The sequence below is a fragment of the Scleropages formosus genome, chromosome 12, assembly GCF_900964775.1.
Source record: "Scleropages formosus chromosome 12, fSclFor1.1, whole genome shotgun sequence".
Classification (NCBI taxonomy): Eukaryota; Metazoa; Chordata; class Actinopteri; order Osteoglossiformes; family Osteoglossidae; genus Scleropages; species Scleropages formosus.
This window is the reverse complement of record NC_041817.1, coordinates 29,599,582-29,622,344: the sequence shown is the minus strand read 5'-3', so window position 1 is coordinate 29,622,344 and position 22,763 is coordinate 29,599,582. Positions and strand designations below refer to the sequence as shown.

The 22,763-nt window shown below is 50.3% G+C and overlaps 1 protein-coding gene across 5 annotated transcripts; it reads left to right on the top strand.

Annotated features, from left to right (window-relative positions):
- The first annotated feature begins 518 nt into the window (after window positions 1–518).
- LOC108930262 (protein ITPRID2-like) lies at window positions 519–22,081 on the top strand. Of its 5 annotated transcripts, none has more exons than XM_018745460.2 (19): window positions 519–667; window positions 7,639–7,836; window positions 8,001–8,043; window positions 8,843–8,892; window positions 9,241–9,294; window positions 9,767–9,809; window positions 9,882–9,983; window positions 10,197–10,405; window positions 10,859–11,325; window positions 11,552–11,612; window positions 12,584–12,672; window positions 14,136–15,548; window positions 19,286–19,336; window positions 19,559–19,686; window positions 19,963–20,110; window positions 20,458–20,523; window positions 20,633–21,004; window positions 21,164–21,276; window positions 21,546–22,081. In XM_018745460.2, the coding sequence occupies exons 2-18, from the start codon at window positions 7,665–7,667 to the stop codon at window positions 21,269–21,271; spliced, it is 3,576 nt and encodes a 1,191-aa protein (XP_018600976.1). In that variant the 5' UTR covers window positions 519–667; window positions 7,639–7,664; the 3' UTR covers window positions 21,272–21,276; window positions 21,546–22,081. The 5 variants fall into 5 exon arrangements, with proteins under 5 accessions (XP_018600976.1, XP_018600959.1, XP_018600984.1 ...); XM_018745443.2 differs by having other exon boundaries at window positions 7,639–7,842; window positions 9,885–9,983; XM_018745468.2 differs by having other exon boundaries at window positions 7,639–7,842; window positions 10,859–11,310.
- Window positions 22,082–22,763: the final 682 nt, after the last annotated feature.

Here is a 22,763-nt window from a genome sequence, read left to right as displayed (position 1 = left end):
TTCCCGCGAATACTGTTTCTTGCGTGTGGTTAGACTGGAAAATTAATATTGATTATGAGAGTTCGTTTATTCCAGGGAGAACAGGCTCTCGAGACGTTTATGTCAACTTCGTCAGTGATGATTATCTATATTTCTTGTCCCAAACGCAGCGCTGCTATCATGTGTCCTTCTAAAAATACTTTCCGTTTTATTTGTTTACTCTTTACTAACTCTGTCAAATATTTGCGCTTTGGGCGTTTGCTCCCAAGACTGTTGGTGGTGACTATGATGACACGTTATAGCTAATTATTTGTTCCTCTGTATCAAACAATAGTCCTGCGGCTTCTGTCCTCACCGACTGGACAGGAAAGGAAACATTAAAAGAACCACTTTTGGCGCTGGGGTTGCGTTACATGTTGCAGCTCATTTTTCCACGTGGCTCTGCCGACAGGGTGCGCTGTTCCCAGTGCGGTGCGCGAGAGTGTTGCGTCACGCCCCCCGCGTCACGTGTCTCTCCTCACTTATGTTTGTTACTTTGTATCGCGGAGAGTCGCGGCGCTCCGGCGGCTGCAGAGCCCGGTGGAACCGAGCGGAGTTGAGGGGCAGAAGCTGCAGCATCATCATGATCATCTTGGTCATCGGTGGACAGGAGCGAGTTTCCGGAGCGTGAATTTGTCAACTTCACACAGTGAGTTGAAATCCATACAGAAGAGCAGTCATCCCTCCTCTCTGCTGTTCTCTAGGAGTGGTGGAGCGCAGTCATCCTGTGCAGTCATCCTCCTGCCTGGCTTCTCTCCGGGGTTTTGGGCTTCATGTGTTATAAACGGGACTCTCTACATTTGGCTCTTTGTTCTTCTCTGAATGAATGTTGTACGGCAAACACATACTTTAAATTTAATTGTGTCATGCAGCTCACTGTGCGTGCCGTGCGTGCCTCCTGGTCCGGATTGGCAGTGCTGGCTGGGGGTCCCCACCTTCAGGCGAGCCTGAGGGTGATTTTTCTGTCACTGTGTACCACACACCTGCTGAAATACTACCTCATCAGGGTTTCAGACAGGTGTGAGGTATGTATGAGGCTAAGTTCTGATGTACCTATGAACCTGCATCATCCCGGAGAGACTTCCTGGAAGCCCCTGCCATGTGCCACCTGATATACATGAGTTTGTGTCACATACCTGGCTTCGACTGGGAGGAAGGATGTGAAGTGGAGAGATGCCAGCCCCAGAGATCCCCAGCAGTCCATGTGTGGATGAGAGGAAGTGACCTCTGTGCTGCTAAAGGTTCTAATGCTGTTTCTGGTTGTACGTGTCACTGGCACAGAGCTCCGTGTGTGTTTCTCTGTTTGTGTGTGAGGGTGTGCACTCTGAGCTCCAGTGACTGTGTGGGTAGGAACTGTACTATGGATTCGAGGAAATGATACAGTGCAGATTTCCATATTCTTTGATGACAGTTTGACACTTGTCATGTTGACTGTGCGTGCGTGCGTGCGTGCGCGCGCAGACACTTCCCAGAAGTTCCCTGCAGCACCACTGACTGCAGTGTCTGTCCCGTGGAGATTTCATGCAACAACACCCCTGATGGGCATCTTGCCCTTATTTACTGATTTAGCTTTTCTCTGCAGTGCCTCACAACTTGGAGTGAACAAAGCACATCACCGGAAGACAAACCGCTTTAGACACACACAGGACTGTGGACACACAGCCTGTGTGTGTGACACCAACATGTCGCTGGTTCACATCCCTCCAGTAGCCCCTATAGAAGTGACATTCAAACAGCAAATACATAGATTATCACAGCAGTTGGTGTTGGACTCATTGATGGAGCTGTCAGGAGATCAGGAGGGAAGTGGCTCTCAAAGAGATGAGTTCAAAACCCTTCCTCAGTGTGGAGGGGGAGGAATTATCAGCAGTCCTGAGGGACACGGGGAGCTCATCGCGCACAGTCTGAGTCTGATTACGGAGACCAGCTGGGAGGGAGATGCAGTAGTCCAGGGGGGGACATCAGCATGGCCCAGAAGAGGAGCTGTTTAGAGTGTGCTGTGAGATGAGGGCGGATCCTGCAGTTGTTTTGCAGGAAGAGTCTGCAGGACCAGGTTGTGGCATCGGTGTGCTGAGAGAAGAGGAGACTGGAGCCCATTGTTGCTCCCAGACTCTTAACAGATGAACAGGTGAAATGAGCGAGTGTCCAGTTTGAAAGTGCCCAACAGGTGGATGAACCTGCTGGGAGATAGCTCGCTTATACACACACGTTTTTCATGGTGGGCACCTCGGAGCTCAGTGACACACACTCGTGTTCACTGTCTATCCAGTGACCGTGGTGAAATGTAGGTCAGCCGTGTCTTGAACAAACAGCAGCCGTTGGATTTGTCCTTCGTGTGCCTTTCTTTGACATCATACAGGTGTGAACGTTGTGTCCTGATTGCTTGGGTGTGTTTTGTGGTCAAACTCACAAACATTGTTTCCACCTTCAGAATGATCGTTACAGTAGTGAGCTTGCTGGATTTCAGAATGATTAAGAAAAAACAAACTTGTGGTTATCGCTTTGCCACTGGTGTTCAGAGACCTACAGGGACTTTCAGTTAATTCTATGTTTTCTCTTTTATAGCTGGAACAGGATGTATTAAAGTATTTATTTCTTCTGTGGCTTCCGGGATTTAGCTCAGTTTTGAACCCAAAATACAGAACAAAGAAGTACGTTTAATTGCGAAATGAAAGAATACACAACAGTAGAATGGATGGCAGCCACTTTATGGGGAAAACATTATTTTTGTCGTTATAATGACATTATATAACATTACAGTTATACATTACACATGCATACATTATTATATCTGAAATGATTCTTCAGTTTCAGCACTAATGGTGTGTGACGCCTGAGTTCAGTTGTGTGTTGGTGGTGGTGTGTGATGCCTGAGTTTGTTCTAGGTGTCACGTTTTCCAGCCTTCAGAGTTCAGTTTTCTGCAGTGTCTGATATCGAACTGTCCGCACAGCTGGGCATTCTTTACGAACAGGCAGGTTGCTTGACAATGGGGACGACCCTCGATTGGATGCGCCACCCCCATGAATACTGTTTATCGTACAGTGCCTCATGTTGTCTGGGAGTCACTTCTCCCGTCCTGCGAAGAGAATCTCGGACACGTGGAGCGAGCAGGTCGTGGGCATCGGTGACATCTGGGAGCCATGGTGCGGTGGAGGTCTGATGGGGTGAAATATCCACTATGGGGACAGGGTCACTGTTGTGTGATGGATGAGGACTCCTGTCCCTCTTAGGACATTCACATGATAGTGTTTGCTCTGCTTAGACAACGAGTCAGACAACGGCGCACCACAGAGAACTCGTAGAGAGCCGCAGAGCAACACGGCCCATCGAAAGAGCCATACAAAGAACAGTTTTTTGGACTGGGTTTCTCTGCACTTCTGGGCCTGTGGAGCTGCTGAAGAGCATCAACGGTCTTCACAAGGAGGCCATTCTCAGTCCTCTCACTGTGAAGGAGAACAAGAACTAGTGCGTTTGTGATGTTTCACACTGTGGTTTGATTGAGCGCCACGTTGTCCTCGGGACTCCTCTCGTTGGACCGCCTCTGACTCATCACTTTATCAGTTCTGTGTCCCAGAACTGACCCCTGTCCTCCCCAGCATTGTTGCCACCTGCTCTGGCTAATGATTACTCCATGGCAGAGGCATGTGCTTCGGGGGCCTTCGACCTGTTTGAGGTCCTTTAGCTGCTGGTCACACAGGTCTTTAACACAGGCGTTCGTCATAGCAGAGTCACAGCTTGTTTGTGGTGTGAAATAGTGCAAATCATGTTTCTATTGCTAACGGTGAAAACTGAGATTGATTGGCAATCTTGGACAAGGTAGGACTGGGCTTCATGCCCAACGCGGGGAGATGGCAATAGCCACTGCATGTTGAGTAGCTGGACCCGTTGAGAGATGATGGATGGATGTCGCCGGGCAGTCGGAGGACTTTGCCGATCCTTCTCTACACTGTGCTACAAACGTGACGTGACACCCACACTCTGCTGTACCATGGTTTGTTTGTCCTTGTGCAACACCCAAGCAAACACCCCACCCCCACCCAGGCCCCTCCACTGATACAGAATGTGCCGGAACTCCAAGAGCAGCAGGAGACAAAGAGCAGGAAAGGAGCAGCCTGAACCTTGTGGCCAGGGGAAAGAACGGTTCTGTGCTGGGAATTAGGATACACACCTCCCCTGCACAGGAATACAGTAACAGGGACACACACACACGTGAACTATATGTATCGCACACACAAGGAAGTTAAACGCACCTCCGAGAGAGTGAAGGTGTGTAATAAACATAAGGCCTGCCTATAGGGAAAATATACAAATATTTATGTATATCATACGTATATTAGGCATACACACCATGGGGTAAAAGGTGAATGTGTGCAGACGCACGCACACACACACAGAGCTCTGCTATACAGGTAATGGTTTACGTTCCCTTTACTTTTACTTAGACCCTGATATTTTAGTGAACAGAATCTCCTAGACACCAGCAGTTTGTGTGGTTAAGGCACTAGAGTCCCTCCGCCACCCCCAGTGGCAGCCTGTGAACGTTCAGATCTTCACACGTGGTCCAGGCTGCTGGTGGACATGTTCACAGACTGCTTGTCCTCAGTCCTGGGGACCCTGCCGACTGCAGCTCCACCTCGAAGTTCTCGATTGTTGTAGTTTTGCTTTATAGCACTAATTGATTAACTTTCAATCAGGGTTTCATGGCTTAAATAGTGTATTTAGACATGGGGGCTCATGGGGGGGGCTACAGGACGTGGGAACTAAGATGAGAGGTCAGGGGTTGAGGATCATCTCAAAAGAGTCTGTTTATGGAGGCTGATGAGCCGCTGTACATCCTGTCCGTGTCAGTCCAGCTCCACTCGCATGGCCTGCTCTCTGTACCTTACTTTACCATACCCTGCTCTTTCTTACTCTTGTCCCAGACCGTCTTCTACTCTAAAGCATGTTTACTCATTTAGCTGACACTTTTCTCCAAGCGACTTACAATTATTTACCCATTTATACGGCTGGGTAATTTTACTACAGCAATTTAGGGCAAGTACCTTGCTCAAGAGTACTAGCCAGAGGTAGGTTTCAAACCTGCACCCTTTGGGTCCAAAGGCAGCGATTTTATCCATCACACCACCAGCTCACCCTTCTGTATTCTGCTGTACCATACTGTGCAGTGCCATACAAAGTGGTATTATGCTTTACAGTACTATAGTGTAATGTACTCTGTGCCCCTGTTCTGTACTCTGGTTTACCATTCCCTACAATGTCATACTATGCTCTTCTGTACTGTTCCGTACTCTGTTCTATGAGCTTTACTGTACCGTACTGTGCTGTATGTACTCTTATATTGCACTGTATTCTATTCTGCTATAATATACTGTCCCATGCTGTACCACATTCTGCTTCACTATACGGCTTAGGATCTCTCAGCTCTTCTGCCAGCCGAACCGTGCTGAGGTGTGGTTCTCCTCTCGCTTCCCTGTCCCACAGGCTCCGTACTCCAGCCCCAGCGTACTTTCCACAACCCATTTGCATGTTTTGGTTCCACCTTCGTTTTATCGATGCACTGATAAGCAGCGAGTGTGGCTTTGGGTGATGGTGGAGCGCGGCGAGCGTACGTGTTCCATATTCGTGGTGCACCGGCCCAAACCGGAACGCTTCCTTGTAGAAGACAAGTCAGTGCAGGTGTGGAAGCACAGGCTGCGGTGAACAGCTGGAGGAGATTTGTGTGTGTAACCGTGCATGACCTCGGTGCATGTGTTGGCAGCGTGTGGCTGTGCTTCCCAAGAACTCCTCCAGTTGTCTCATTTCCCACTAAACAGTGTGTTTTGGGGTTGAGTTGTGCCAGAATTTGCTCGCTGGCTGCAATGCAGTCTGTTCCTCTGCAAGTTACCACCAGTTACACCAGGAGACATCAGCTCTCAGTTGCAATGACACAACATTTGTGCTTATTCTCACCACAGGCTGCAGGTGGCACCATGGTTAAGGTGTTTTTGCTTCCCACAAAAAGGTGTTTACAGGGTGCAGTCGGGTCCTGCTGTGGTGTAAGAGCTCTAGTTGTAGGGAAGGAACGAATGAAAAATGAAGGAGACCCATTTGACGTTTGAGTCACAGCTTATTCTAGAAGTGTGGAGAAGGTGCTGTGGTCTAAACGCCTGGGTTGTGGGGAGAGGACAGTGACCCGTGGAGCACTCCCCCCCCCCTTCATTCTGGCTGTGTGAAATGGAGAGGAGAGCAGCTGTGCTGTGTTTTAACAGGAAAGAGTTCTGTACGCTCCTCACATGGTGGGGAACCTGTTGCTGCTGCACATCCGCTGGACGGTCCACGTGTGACAGGATGGGCTGAAGCTCTTGTGAGGACTGGCAGTGAAGGCAGCACAGTTATTAATCCTCTGGTCATTTTTGGCAAAATGACCTAGCTTGCTTCATCTCTGTGCTCTCTGTTCGTATTATGTATGCTGTTTCAAGGAATACGGTTGGGATCAGAAGTCTCTCTAATTCCTTTTATTCATCAGTTCAAAGTTGCAAAATGACAATCGGCAATCAGAATAAAACAAGCATCCAAATATGTTATTTCCACCATCTGCTGTTTCAGTACTGGTCATTTACCATTTTATACAAGAAAAGTGTGCAGCATTTCTCACATTCTCATTCATTGCGAACGCTTGGGGACATCGGGCAGGAGCTGTAAACACTGTGGAAAAGACGTGAATCGAGGCAGTCTCACACTCCTGTTTGGGTGGGGGTGTGTGTGTGTGTGTGTGCATTCAGTCAGCAAACATAATAGCCCATGTTCACTAAAATCGGAAATTTCCAAAAATATCGATGAAATTAGTGACGAGAATGCTATTAAAACGAATAAATAAACTGTAAACTCGATGAATTGTGCGGTAATTTTGTCCAAACTAAGTGTGTCTCCATAGAATTGTCTGCTCCTCTCCTCTGGGACACTTGGATGCCATGTTTCTACACTGTTGGTCAAATCCTCGTGTTTCTAAATGAGCTGCACTCCTGCATGGACATGAAGATTATTTTGCACAGAGGAAAAGTGTAAAAATATCCTTCCCGGACCATGGCAACTGTGTGGTCAAGCGATGAGTCGACCTTCAGCGATGACTCGGATGTTTGAGAAATGTGCCGACATCCCGAACAGGAAACTTCTTGGCACCGTATTTTAATCTTTGAACTAAACAGACGTTTCCTGCTCTTTGGCTGCGTGAACATGGTAACTCACTGGAACGGAAGACTGAGGCACTGGAGCTGTCAGCTGTGTGTCTGTTTGTTTTGTTTGTCTGTCTGTCTGTCTTTACCGGGACAACATGGGATGATGTTGTGATGTTGTGCTGCTGTGCTTTGGTGTCACCGGAGTAATGGGGCCCTCACAGGGGGGTCGTTGGGGTCTTTCCGTCTTTACTCTGTGACCCCACCCTGGTCTGTTCTGCCACGTGGCGGTGGGGTTTGACTCCCTTCTGCACGTAACCAAAGGACATTTGTTGATTATTCTGACCCCCACACTCCATTCAGAGAGGAGATGAATTATTAAGGGTTTCAGCATGTGCGTGTCTGCGTGTGTGTTGGTGAGTTGTCGCAGCTGCTGTCACATGACCCAGAGTTTCTGCCCATCTCCAGGTGTCCCTAACAGCGCAGGACCCTCCATGGAGAGGGAAGCTGTGCCCACGGGGGTCCCCATGCACTCGTGGCAATGTGCTGATGCAAGGAGGAGGGCCTGGGCTCACAGCCGCGACTCCTGCCAGGTGTCCCACTCCCAGGGGGAAGTCCAGGATGGGGGGGCCACAGAGGGGAAAACTCCCCTTGCAGAGGAGATGGGTACAGGCACGTGTGTGTGTCTGTGTGTGTGTGTGTGTGCGTGCGCGCGCGCAAGTTCGCCTGCCATCGCGCTCTTAAAGCGTTGATCACAGCGTGTTCTGGTGTATGAATAACTGGTGTGAAACGGCCCCCTGCATTCAAAGTGAAATGTTGTTTCTCTTCAGGGCGGATCCCAAGTAAGATCGCCACCTGGCTGCAAGAGTGCAGGTATGAGGCCTGGCCACGTGTGTGTGTGTGTGTGTGTGTGTGTGTGTGTGTGTGTGTGTGTGTGTGTTTTTGCGTTCTGACTGAACAGACTTGTGTCCACTTGTCTCACAGAGACTGGGTTCAGGTAGTTCTGTCGATTTGGACTTTCCTCAGACTTTTTAAGGGTGTTCATTTTTCAGTGAGTGTAAGCGCAGTTCAGTGCGGAGCCGTACCATGCCGTACCGAGCATGTTTTCCTCCGCCTCTGTGTTGTGTGCCAGTACCGTTTCACACTCCTGTTCTGTGCTCTGCGAGGCACATCTCTCCTGCCACTGGGCTGTTTGCTGATCCTTTTGCTCGCCGGGCTGCTTAAAGGTGCAGCAGAAACGCTGGAACGACTGTTTGCTCAGTCGAACCCGGGGGGTCTGGCTGACCTGAACCTTTTGCGCTGTGGCTGTCGGAGGAGGGAGGGAAGTGGTTCGGACTCTGTCGCTCCTGTCGGGGCCCAAGAGACTGCAATGCCAGGGAAGATGCACGGCGACTGCTGCGAGCCACCAGTCAGAGCCGTCGGAGCCATTTCCCGGGAGACGGAGAAGGACGTGAGCTGGATTCCGCTACTGTGCCACGTGCTCATTTTCAGGGTTAAGCTGCAGTGGAGGAAATCTCCATGTTCCTGATGGTGTGATCACATGTAAACGTGTGTGTGTGTGTGTGTGTGTGTTCTGAGGAGCTGCAGTTGTGTGTGTGTGTGTGTGGTCGTGTCAGGTGGAGCCACCAGTGTGGCACAGGTCAAAGTTCATCACTTGTGTATAATCTAACAGGACTCCCCTGGGATCATCTCTAGATGAGTCGAACCAGGGTCTGCCCAGAGGTGAGTGTGAGCGTCAGTGTCTCTGCTGCTCTCCATGCACGCACACACACCGCGCGTTACCCACGGTGAACTCTGTAGTTCTCAGTCCCACATGGACACAGGCAACCAGGACTTGCCACCCTCTCGCCTCTCTCTCTCTCTGGAGAGTTTCTGGTCTCAGGCACAGAATAGGAATCGCATTCCCTGTTGGTGCTCAGCCACTCTGCTGTGGTCGGTCAGTAGCGGTGCTACGGTCAGGGGCTCCTGGGCGCCTTTGCTCCTCCTGCTGTCTTTACACTTTGTATTCTTTCATAATTCATCCATAACTCAGCTGAACCCAGAATTCATGTGCTGCTTGTGGCCCAACAGGAACGGCGAGAAACGGGTGCAGCTTTGAGGATGATCTATCACTGGGAGCCGAGGGTGAGTTCCTCTGCTGTGCCCTTCCGGAATCCGAATCCTCGCACCCTTTGCTGCGAATGGAGTCCTCGTGGCCCATGGGGAATGTTCTCCCTCAACCAGATTGTTTCCTTCCCGAGACCCTCAGAGTCACTGCCTCCCGCGCTGTCATATTTCACAGAGCGGGATCCACATGTTCCTCAGGGCTTCTGGAAGCTTCTCGGGCCATATCCAGACCCGCTCACATACTTGACACACTTTTTAATCATTTGACTCAGCTAGACGCCCTTCCTCAAGGTGACCTGCATGGCTCTGCTAATCTCTCCTCACAAGCTGTTTGCCAGCACCAGTGACTCCCCCCAGACAGCAGTCGTGTTTCTCTCGGATCCTTAACCACGACGCCGCTTTGCTGCGGTGGGCCCTGTCTCCTGAGTCACTCCACTCTGGTCCAAAGGGCAGAACTGTTCTCACCCGCTCTTCTCTACTCTGTCCCCAGCCAACTACCTGCAGGCCAGCGGAACTGCGACTCTGTCACCGTGGTGAGTGACGTCCCATCGGCAGCGCCCCCCACAGGCCGTTGGTGACCTTTCTGACTGTGTTTGTATCCATAGCAGCTTTGGTGGCCTGGCCAAGGAGAAAAGGAGTCAGTTTCAACAAAGGGCCTCAAGCATGAACTCCACCGGGTCTGGAAGGAGCAACACCACGGTGTCCAGGTGAGTGGCAGCAGGGGGCGCTATGCGTAAGCTGACAAGGTGATTCTCATGTTGCTTCTATTGGCCCCAACAGTAATGATCTGTGAAAAACATGCTGGACACAGTATGAAACCAAGTAAAGTACTGTAGGGGTAAGTAACATGGTGAGTCTATGTGCTGCTAAGATGATGCTCACTTTTCTGATTTTTCTGGTTTCGGTCCTTGTCTTCCCAGCATCTCTGAGCTCCTGGACCTGTACGAGGAGGACCCCGAAGAAGTCCTCTACAACCTTGGCTTCGGCATCGAGGAGCCCGACATTGCCTCTAAAGTACCGGCTCGCTTCTTCAGCTCCGCCTCCAATGCCAAGGGAATTGACATGAAGGTGTATCTGGGAGCCCAGCTGAAGCGCATGGAGCTAGAAAACCCTAGCTATGCCCTGACCAGTAAGAGCCGCCTCCTTATGATTTCAGCTCCACCCCCAGACCGCCCTCCTGAGTCGGATACCGTACGGGGATACAGTAGCCAGCGTGGCATTAGCAGAAGTGTCTTTGGGATGTGCTGGTGCTAAAGTGCAGAGTTCTGGTGCTGCTGAGGGACAGTGGAGGCGGAGCTTCCCACTCAGGTTGCCACGCCTTTCCACCTGCCCTGCGGGTACTCAGCACCCAGGTTGTTTGTACCCCATCTACAGAGTCAGTGTGGTGTACAGAGTGTTTCTTTCTAGCTCTGTGTGATTCTCTACTGCTGAGTTGCTCAGTTGAGTTGCAAAAAAGCATTTTTACATGTCACAGCTTCTGGAATCCTGAGTGGGGTCAATTATCATCATCCTGCTATCATGTATCATTACTCCTCAGAGGCCAAACCAGGTATTCTCCCTTTGCCCTTCCCTCTGCACGCAGGCCGCTTCCGGCAGATCGAGGTTCTGACCACAGTGGCGAACGCCTTCAGCGTCCTCTACTCCCAGGTGTCGGGGGCTCCCGTGCAGCAAATTGGCGGAGGGGGATCCACAGAGTCCAGAGAGCCGCCGCCGTTGAGGAGGAACAACTCGGCCCTGAACGCGGCCAAGTTGCTGAAGAAGAGCCTCACGAGGCTCAGTTTGCAGAACCCGGCAGAGGAGGGAAGCCAGGCTCAGGTGGCCCCAACCCTGCCTATAAGGAGCAGCTCTGCCCAAGAGCAGAGGCACCCGCCCTCTCTGGCCACTGTGACGGAGGAGGCCCTCCCCAGCAGGGTTGCTATGGAGACGGAGGAGGAGCAGGGCAGGGAGCCCGACAGACTGCCATCCACTGCTCTGGCCAGGGTGCGGTTGGCCCACATGCTCCCGCAGAAGTGCGACTCATTCGAGATGGAAGAGGTACCGCCCACAGAGGTAGCGCTTCACGCTCTGGGACTGATGTTAGCGCTCAGCTCAGGTGGCACTTCTCTGGTTTTCCAGCTTCACGCAGCATGAAAAGCTCCATTTGTGCTTCAGTGGGTCAGAGGCTCACAGTAGGCGGTGCCTTTTTCAGGGGGCGGAGCCTTCACAGGGGTCATGCCTCTAGACTCTCCTCTTCATGTTAATGCACACATGAGGGTAATCGGAGCATCTCTTCTAGGTGCAGAGCCTCGAGGGTGAAGCACTGCTGCTGCCAGGAGGCGCTGCGAAGGCCCCCGGCGGTGAGTCTGGGGTCGACCTTCTGCTGGGTTCATTAACGGGCAGGTGGTCGAGTCCAGAGACACCTTTAACCGGCGAGAACCTCTTGCCGTTTGCACGCAGGCTATGAGTGAGGCACACGAGTCAAGTTGGCCATGTATATGCAGCACAGATGTACTTGGCGCAGTGAAATTCTTACTTGTCTTCTGCAGATGATGAAAGTTATAAATACAGACCAGTCAATAAATACACAGACAGCAAGTGCAACGGCAGTAAAGAGACATTAAACATAAGTGAGAGCATCATATACGAAATATACTGAAACATACACGTCAGGAGGGGTCACTGGCTTCTGGGTGTTCAATAGCCTTACGGCCTGTGGACAGAAGCTGTCCCTGAGTCTACATGTGCTCCACTCCTCCATCACCATGCGCACCCTTTCACTCCCGAGTTTCACTTTTCAAGGTCAAAGTGGCTATATCGTCATTTCCACCATATGCAGCTGCAACAGTATATAGTGAAACAAAACCGTGTTCCTCCAGGACCATCAGGGCAGGGCAAAATCATAGATGTGTGTAAAGCAGGAGGTCAGTTCCAATGCCGTGATGGTAAAAGCGCATCAAATGCTGGTCTTTGTGGCACAGTGAAACCAGGGAACCCCATAGATGAGCTCTGATGCAAGCGACGCAGGTGCCGTCCTTGAGGACTGGTGTCATCTGTGTGTGGACGGAGCTCCAGAGGCATATGAAGCCTCACTTGCAGATGAGTGGAACATGGGCAAAAAGCCCACCACCCGTCAGGTTTGTCCCAACAGGCTGCTGTTAAAGACCCAGTGCAGCACTTTTACAGTGTTCAGTGTGAGGATCCAGCCCACTTCCATGTGGGCTCAGGGCTTGCGAAGCACATCTCTTGTAGAGGGGAGTATGTCTCTGTGCCCTGAGAGCCAGGCAATGTCTCATCTGCTCACATTTGCCGCCTGCTGTCCCTCCTGCAGCAGACTTGCAGAGGATGGCCAGCCAGCACTCAGACAGCAGCGGATTTGCAGAGGACCCCCCTGCCGACGGCCTCGCCAGCCCCCTGAAGGTAGCATGTTGACCGCCCATTGCTCGTGACACACAAGACCTTGGCACGCCTTCTGAAGCTGGCGACTGCAGCGATTTTGCCGGGGTCGTGCCGGGATGCTCTCCGTACACCGTGCATCTGCTACTTTGTCTCCACGCCGTAGGACACAGGGTCTCCCTGTGCCCCACACAATGGGTCGCTCCAACGGCAGACCTGATCGAGATCTCAGCAACTGTGGCGGACGCGGTGATCTTGTACCCTACAGGGAGAGATAAGAAAGGCCGAGTGCTCAGCAACCCTGGGAGACCAAGTGATGCAGAGCGGGAGGAATGAGTGTCCTGCACCGCGTTTGTCCTTCGCTGTAACCGACACGGATCACCACTGACAACAGCTCCATTTGTCTGCTATGGTGGCAGTTGCATAAGAGTTACGCTAAAGGACATTGTTTCCAAATAGATGTCAGCCTTGGAACCAGGATTAACCAACATTACTCAGTTGTGAACAGTGAGCGAGGTGGTTACGATGACACGAGTCTCTCGGAGATTATTCATTCATTAAGTTTCATTAATATGCATTCGTTCGGTCATTTTCTTCACTCTTGTTTTCTACAATTTCTGTCTGTACTAAAGTGAATGTAACTTGCGTTTAACGTCCGAACCAATAGATGGCAGTAAAGAGCACCGAAACGGAACAGGAGCATTAGTTTAACTCACTTCCTCAATGTTTACAATTCGCGTCTTGTGTTCAGAAGTCAATATTCAGTAACAAGATGAGGAAAATTGCACAGGTTTATGGGATGAATCTGTTAGCAACTGGCATTCCGTGGGAGTGTTTATTTTCCGTCATTGTGAATTAGTCCTATTTTTTAAGGAGTTAATCAGAATATTAATCAAAATATTCAAGTCTTATTTGGAGTACTAGACAAATAGAATTTGTTACAGTTGCACCTGAGACTTTTACAAATCAAACCAGTGGATATATAGAGAGAAGTGTGGCTTATTAACATTTTGTTAATTGTTACAAATAAAATGGTTGTTGTTCAGTTGAAAAACTGTTTGTTTACACTCCCTTTTCCAATGTTGCCAGCATGTTTTCGTATCGCTGCCGTTAGTGCCCGTGGAAGCCTGTGTGGTTTCGCGTAAAACTCCTCCTCTTGTGCATCTAAGTGGATTTGGCTCCTTATCCAGCTCAACAGTCCGTGGCACGTTCCTTCCTGTTCAGCCCTAGTGCCGTGTGCTGCCCTGACTGCAGGCTGCCCGTCGCGTTTGCTGAGCCACATGACACAGGTGTGACAGCCAGCTTACCTCAGCAGTGCGAGAAAGTGGTGATATGTACATATGAAAATCACTTCTAGGTGCAGAAGAGCTCATGCAAGGATGTCTTCGAATAGCGAGGGGTCCTGTCTGTTGTCGGGTTGAGTGCCGATTGCCGCGGGAGCAGTCGTCCTTCTACCGGTAACCATCTGTGCTTCCCTGTTCCTGCAGGTCCAGGACAGCGCCGACAGCTATGACAGCGATGCCACGGTGACATCCGCCACGGTGGGTGAAGCATCAGCCCTGGCTCTGCATCACACCACCTTTCCAGGACTGGGGGACGAGGACATTCTGACTGTGTCCCTTCTAGGAGACTCCCTCCCCCTGTATCAGGAGGCTTTCTCAGGGAGTAGTAATACCCACTGGAGCATGGAACAGGTTATTACCTTCAACCCCAACCAGACAGTAGACCCTGCTGAGGGTCAAGACTCTGGACCTATCGCAGAGCCTGGTTCTACAGGTGACTCCTCCCATACCGATGAGTTGGGGCCTATTGCAGAGCGTGGTTCCACAGCTGACTCCTCCCCTCCCAAGGAGCTCAGTTCTGACCCAGTTTGTGGTCCTGCTGTGATGCAAGACTCCGGGTTTGAGGAGGTGCCCACCGAGCCCATCCCTGCACGTGCAGTTACCATTTCTCAGCCGGGGCTCCAGCGGGGCAGGAGGGTGTGGCTGAAGCCCCAGGACCTTCTTGTGCAGGGGCGACGGCAGAGGTTTCCACTCCAGAGGTCACATTCCTTGCCCACCTCCCTCCTGGGTCCCACCTGTGTGGTTTCCTCCGTCCGCATCCAGCTCCGTCCAGGCACCACCCGCTGCTGTACCCCACCCTCCTTCTCGTACCGCTACACCCCTGAGGACGAGGAAGCCTCATCCGTCAGTGGAGAACAGGAAGGAGAGGAAGAAGAGCGAACATCGTGCCGTTCTGTCCTCCTCGTTAACCGCCCCGCTGCTCCGGAGAGCGGCCCAAGTGTCATGATGCAGGAAGGGCGGTACCTTCCCGAGAGACGGCCTGCCCACCCTCTGCATTTGCCTCCCTACCTGAGCTGTTCTGCCTCCTCACTACAGAGCAGCCCTCCAGAGTGGTCCCAGCGAGTGCCAGGCGAGCACATGCGAGATTGGAGTTCCTTCAGTGTGCCAAACTTGCAAGCGCACAGCGCCCCCAGCAGCTCGGTCTGTAACTGCCACAGCTCCACCCAACCCAAACAGTATCCACTTCACATCAGCCTCAACGCGCTCCCAGCCCAGCAAATTGCTGCACATAACAGCCAGCACGGCACCCCCTATGTCAACAACCAACAACGCACCCCCCACAGCAGCAGTCTCCACAGTGTCCCCTACAGCTTCTCCTGCAGTAATCTTCAGAGTGCCCCATTCAACCCCCCCTGCGATAACCTGCACGGCGCCCCCTGCAGCTCCTCTTGCAGTAACCTCCACAGCGTTCCCTCCAGCTGTCCTTGGAGCCATGTCCAGAATGTTCCACTTTCTGGCCCCCACCTCTGGGAAGACTCCACCTCACGGCGCAGCACTGAGCTGCAGCTGCAGGAGATCCTGCAAGAGATCCGGGCCTCAGTGCAGCACCTGTCCCAGGTAAGCATGTGTGGTGAGCGGCGGGGTCATGCCAACATCACTAGGCCACTTTCTTCAAGCCGGCCTCGTGAGAGGGCTCCTTGTGTCATCACGTGATGCTGATATCTTTCCTGTTGCAATGCAAAACACTTGTGCATGTCACACTGTGGAAAGTTTCGGTTGTGGTTTTGGGATGCACCTCCACCTCCTATGGGTGCCACACCGGTATCTCAGAGCCTGTTTAGCTTTAATACTGTCAGCCCAGCAGGTGGTGCTGTAGTTGAAGAACTGAGATTGTGACCCAGAGAGATGATGAATCATACCTGTAGCCTGGGTTTAAAGTGCAGGAACATCATCAGATTCACTCTGGTATCCAAGAAATGGAGCAGCACTGGTGGTAAATTCACTACCTCACTTCTTCCTATGATCCTGCCAAGCCCGTAGACTCATGTTAATATGATACCTGTGCATGATGTCTGGGAGCTTGTGGACTCCTCTCACAGTGCCCCACTGCTCTCAGCATCAGAGCCATTGCCAACTGGACAGTAGGTGGTGTAGTGCTTAAGGAACTGGATAAAAGTAGCTGTTGAAGAGAAGAAAAATTCAATAGAATAGCTAAAGCACTAAATCCCCCCCATACACTGCCTCCAGTAACAGACGGGCCTGGCTGTTGGTGTGGCAGCCGGTGTGTTTTTTGAGAATATTGGCTGCTGATTGGTGGATTTCCTGAGGATTCAGTCACCCACCAGATTCTACTCTCTTCTTAGTCAGCTTGGGAGGAAAGGAGCGGCACTAAGATGGTTTAAGTCCTATCTATCTGGCAGATCCTATCAAGTGGTCTGGCGGAGCTCTCGTTCTTCTCCCCTGCTTCTCTCAACCGGTGTCCTGCAGGGCTCAGTACTGGGTCCTCTTCTCGATCTACACGTCCTCCCTCGATCAGGTCATAGCCTCCCATGGATTCAAATTCCACTGCTATGCTGATGATATCCAGCTCTTCCTCTCCTTTCCACCTGGAGCATCAGACATTTCCACATGCATTGCTGCCTGTTTGTCAGATACCTCTGCATGGATATCTGATCACCACCTCCAACTCAACCTCTCCAAAACAGATTCTTCACCTCCCAGCTGGCCTGTCCTCCTGTCACGATCTATCGATCAAACTGGACAACTCACTCATTTTACTGACTCTTCAGCTAAGAGTGACAATTGACTCAAGTCTGTCCTTCTCTCAACACATCGAAGCCACAACCCGGACCTGCAGATACATCCTGCATGACATCCGCAGGATCCGTCCTCACCTCACAACTGACTCTGCCAAACTACTTGTCCAGGCCATGGTGACATCCCATCTGGATACTGCAACTCTCTGCTGTGTGGCATTCCTGCTACTGCCATCAAACCTCTACAGCTGATAGAGTACCATGGTACAAGTTATGTTTGACTTGCCGAAGCGTTCGCACGTATCTCCTCTACTCGTTTTTTTTTTTTTTTTTTTTGCACTGGCTTCCTATAGCTGCCTGGATCAAACTGAAGAACCTGATTGTCTACAAAAGCATCAATTGAACTGCTCTCATATATCTACAAGACTTGATCATCCTCTACACCCCAGCCAGACCCCTTCGCTCTTCTACTTCTGCTTACTTGGTGGTCCCGCGCACGAAAGGTAAAGCACAGAGGCTCACTGTTCTGGCTCCATTGTAGTGGAACGACCTCCCCCTCTCACTCAGAACTGCTGAAACTCTGTCTACGTTTAAGAAGGGTCTGAAAACTCACCTTTTCCCGACTCACTTCGCCCAAGATCTCTCCAGCTCATGTATGATGTAAATGTTCACGCACCATAACTTCACGAGCATCTGCAGATAAGTCTTTATATAGCCACTACTCTGGCATTGTATGTGATTGTTTGTGTATCATATTAACCTCATCAATTTTTTTTTATCAGGATTCATCTATCCTGCGTTTAATATACCTAGTCGAGCGATAAACATCGGTGCATCAAGTGGAAGGTAACAAACTAGGTTTGCTTAAGTCGCATGTCTGCAGCCATGTCTCTTTCTCCTAATGTACATTTACATTTATTCATTTAGCAGACACTTTTGTCCAAAGCGCCATACATCTCAGCAAAAGTACAATTTATGCATTACATTAAGGGAAGAAGACATAACTGCAGGCATGAAAGTCTCAAGCAAACCTAGTTCATTACCTACTACTTGCTGCACTGAGGGTCATTGATCGAGTAGTTCTATAAAATACATAGACATAGACAAATCCCGATACCCTCCCATCAATTTTTTTTTTTTTTTTTTACTTACTTAAATACACAAACAAGTACAATGCCAGAGTAGTGGCTGAATAAAGGTTGTATCTGGGGATGCTTATGGAATTACAATGCGTGAACAGTTACACCATAAATGAGCTGGAGAGATCTTGGGAGAAGGGGATCTGGAATAGGTGAGTTTTCAGACCCTTCTTGAATATAGACAGAGTTTCCGCAGTTCTGAGTGACAAGGGAAGGTCATTCCACCACAACGGACCCAGAAGCGAGAACCTGCATGCTTTACATTTTATGCGCAGGACCACCAAGCAAGCAGAAGTAGACAAGCGAAGGGGCCTGGCTGGGGTGGAGCGGTTGATTAAGTCTTGTAAATAGCTGGGAGCAGTTCTTTTGATGCATTTGTGCACAGTAACTATGGTTTTGAATTTGATTCGGGCAGCTATAGGAAGCCAGTGCAGAGAAATGAGTAGAGGAGATACATGGGACTGCTTTGACATGTCAAACACAACTCGTGCAGCAGCAGCGTTCTGTATCAGCTGTAGAGGTTTGATGGCAGTAGCAGGAAGGCCACACAGCAGAGAGTTGCAGTATCCAGACGGGATGTCACCATGGCCTGGACAAGTAGTTGGGCGGAGTCAGTTGTGAGGTAGGGATGGATCCTATGAATATTATGCAGGATGTATCTGCAGGACCGGGTTGTGGCTTCGATATGTTGAGAGAATGACGGACTCGGATCAATCGTTACTCCCAGACTCTTAGCGAAGGAGCTAGGCGAAATAAGTGAGTTGTCCAGTTTGATCGACAGGTCGTGACAGGACGACAGGCCAGCTGGGAAGTAAAGAACCTCTGTTTTAGAGAGGTTGAGTTGGAGGTGGTGATCATACATCCATGAAGAGATGTCCAATAGGCAGGCAGCAATGCGTGCGGAGATGTCTGACGCACCAGGTGGAAAGGAGAGGAAGAGCAGGGTATCATCAGCATAGCAGTGGAATTTGAATCGATGGGAGGCTATGACCTGATCGAGGGAGGTGGTGTAGATCAAGAAAAGAAGAGGACCCAATACTGAGCCCTAGGGAACACCAGTTGAGAGAGACAGAGGAGAAGAATGAGAGCTCTGCCAGACCACTTGATAGGATCTGTCAGAGAGGTAGGACTCAAACCATCTTAGTGCTGCACCTTTGATCCCAAGCTGGTTAAGAGAGAAGACGTGATGTAATGTACAGATTGTATTTTTACTGAGATGTATGTCACTTTGGACAAAAGTATCTGCTAAATGAGTAAATGTAAATGAATGCTGGGAAGTAATTGGGGTGTTTATAGGAATACTGGCTGCTGATTGGTGAGTTTCCTGAGAATGCTAGCTGCTGACGTATATTTTCTGAGCTGCTGAGCGTTTGCCAACAGTGCTGGCTGCTGATTGGTGTGTTTTCTCATGATTCTTGCTGCTGACTGATCACATTTTCTTTCCAACGGTTGCCTCCAGTTAGGCTTGGAGGAGGCCAGTGTCCAGAGGCCACCGATGTCCATGACTCAGGTATGTGCCATTATCTGTGGTTGGTGTCCACTGGCATTGGTTGTGTTTGGAGCAAAGCTGACTCTGGTTCCTCTCAGCTGAATAACTTTCACTTGGGCCCACCACTCATGGACGCTGGAGGAACGAGGGGCCCGACCGCCTGGCTAGCCCTCTTTGTTTACTCAAGTCTCTGTCGATGGCGTACGGTTCCCTCCCTCTGTCCTTCCTCTGTAACCCCAACAGCTCAACGTCCAGGAGCTGCAGGCCACTAGGAGGGCCCTCTCTGCTTTCCGCAGCCACATGACTGAGTTGGAGGTGGATCTGGTCAGGCAGCAGGCCTTTGTGTACCAGCACCTCAGCGTGGAGGAGAGGTGGGTCCCCTCTAGGGGTGTCCAGTGAACAGGGCCTTTTAGGACCTGTAGCCTTGTCTCCGAGTCCAAAAACTTCCAATGGGCCCTGTCTTGGAACCGGTGTTTCTAATGACTTATCTCATGGGTGACTTGTTAGTTAGGACAGAGTTGGCATGCACTCCTCCTCAGACACAAGGCAGCACTAAACGTACATGCTATAAAGTGATGAACACGTGGTTTTGCCGGTTACTGCCTAGTGTCACTAACCCCTGAGCCAAGTGCCCCTCTTGCTCGCAGGCAGGAAGTGGTGCAGCTGCAGCAGCTGCGCAGTTCTGTCCGGCAGGAGCTGCAGGAGCTGGAGCTGCAGTTGGAGGGCCGTCTGCTTGCCCTGGATGAACATCTGCGTCCTTCTCACCACATAGGCCTCTGCCGCCATCGCCCTGCGGTCAGTGTCTGCAATACTTGTGTTGGACACAAGGAGGCACCTGTGTGGACAGTGACTTTATGCTAATATTCTAATCATTCAATCACTATCAGCCGAAAGTTGTAATGGCTTCAGGTTTTAACTAGCTTTTTTTCAACAAAAAAAAAAAAATAAAAAAATTCTCACTATTGGAATTATCTTTACTATTTCTAAGTTATACAGTATTTTCCGGTTCCCTTAGAATCACACCAAATTCCATATGCTTTTGTAGTGCACGTAAGTCACAGCCCTTGGCTTTAAGTATTTGGTCATTCTACCCTCCGTAGGGCTGCTTATGTGTGTGCGTGTGTGTGTGCTCTTCTTCTCAGAGTCTACAGTGGTGTCAGAGCACAGACAGCTTGTTCAGCACATCAGCCGTCAATGCAATGGAGACAGTAAGATGCCTGTGGTGTCCTCATTCAGATGTCCTCCTGGTGTGCAGTCTTTCCTCCTTACCCAGTTGTGTGTGTGTGTGTGTGTGTGTGTGTGTGTGTCTCTCACCAGGTGTCTGAGCTCCTTAGAGAGCAAGTACACCTGAAGGAGGAGCTGGGTTTTGAAGGTGGGGTAAGTGCTGATGCACCCCTTGGCTCCACCCTTTCTTCTCGGTCCACCAGTCCTTTGAGGCCTTCCAGGAACCTGAGTTTGACCCTGGAACCATGCACCCATGCTCCACCCCCAAAGAGGTTCTACTCTTCAGCACAGCCCCCAATCTACCGGGCTTCCATGTTCCTGACTCCTGTACCGCCACCCCGGTCGGGTCCGGCCGTGCCTGCAGGTGGCACGCTGGCCTTGGCCGCTACAGTGGACGGTCTTGAGCAGGGAGCGGTAGGAGGGGATTCAACAGGCAGTGGCACCCTGGAGATGCTCATCAAGGAGGTAGGAGATGGGGTGTGGGTGATGAACAGCATCGGTACTTGTTACCATGGTTACTGTGGATGTACGTTGGACAGCAGCAATTGGAAACAGTGTGGTGAAGGCATTCTGTCTTGTTTGTGTTCTCCTGATCTGAGTCTTACGCTGAGCTGCTTCTCGCAGATCAAGGAGAGCATCACAGTCCAAGTGCGCCAGGAGATCGTCAATGAGCTCTTGTCTGCAGTGTCTCCAAGAAGATGTGCAATGATAGCAAGAAAGGACACATCATGAGCTTGGTATGGGAACCTTTCGTTCGTATCTGCCTACTACTGGTGTACAGCAACGGGCATCATGGTTAACAGTGTGGGTTTGTGTGACAAGTCATATAATTCTTATTTAAATGGTTTGCAATTTTTCATTCTATACATTTATTCAGCAACAGTGTAAATTGAAACCTGCAACTTCCTCAATGGACCTCTTGCGCATTCACCGCCCTGCCTCCAGCTGGCCCTGGACCTTCAAAGCAGCATCACTGAAAACAGACCCTGTTGCTTGTCTCTTACAGCTGGAATCCATGTCTCCTTGACTCTCCTGAGTATCTCTGTCTTCGTCTTCACACGTTGCTCAGAGCGCAGCCCAGGGACATGTAGAAGCAGGTCCTTGTGAAGATGTGTGAGAAGGAAGGAAAGGGCTGCAGTTTCTGCCTGTGCACTGATTCATGGGGGGAAACTGCTGTTGTACAAGCTGAGGGCTCAGTGCAGGATGGTTTTTTTTTTTTTTTTTTTCCCCCTCTCCTCTCCTTTTTGGTTTGCGAGTTATTCTTGAGGGGGGAAATGTCCTTTACTCGGCTTTACAGTTGCAAGACCCAGTGAAGAACGGTCTTCCAGTGAAGGGGCACACGATTTGCGCTGTCCTCTCCACGTCCACCTGCCCTGCCCTGCCCTGCTGTTTCATGTCTGTCCACCTGTCTAGCATCATGTTTCAGATCATCTCTTGTCATTAATTAATGAGAAACTTGGGCATTTTTAAATCTTTGAAGTAATTCTGGTTGAGTCATATTTGCTGTAATTTGGGTACCTTAGGGAAGATGTATAAAACATAATAAAGATATATTTTGAATAAATCAGCAGTGCACTCTGCTCATCACTGGAGCCATCATGTCCAAAGAATGGCCATTACACTATATGAAAAAGGTAAAGAAGATGCATTGAGTGCAGTATTGTTTCATGGACGTCAGTGTTCATTTGTTCAGCTCCATACCTGGTATGTGATTTGCTCTTTCAGCAGAAGAGAAGCAACATAACTCTCACAGCTCTTATACACACACAGGGTGATGCTACACTGTGATCATGGCTTCACCTCCCTGAAAGCCTGAAGTGTCTCCACTGTGGTGGCTTCTTTGTCTCCTGTTGCTCAGTAGGATGGTGCTATTGGTCTCAGCACATTCCTTTTCCATTCTCCAGGAGGCACCATTGTGCCTTTTTCCACCATCGCATGACTGCAGTGTTTGACCCATTTACGTTTATTTATCAGAGGCTTTTCTCCAAAGCGCCTTCCAATGAACTCTATGTAGTGTTATCAGCCCACACACCTTATGCACCAAGGTAACTTACACTGCTAGATACGCTACTTACAATGGGTCATTCATCCATATATCAGTGGAACACACATACTCCCTGTGTCACTCACACACTTTGGGGGAACCTGAACAGCATGTCTTTGGAGTGTGGGAGAAACCCAAAGGGGCTGAGCAGGGATCGATCCCACATCCTCTTCCCCCCCT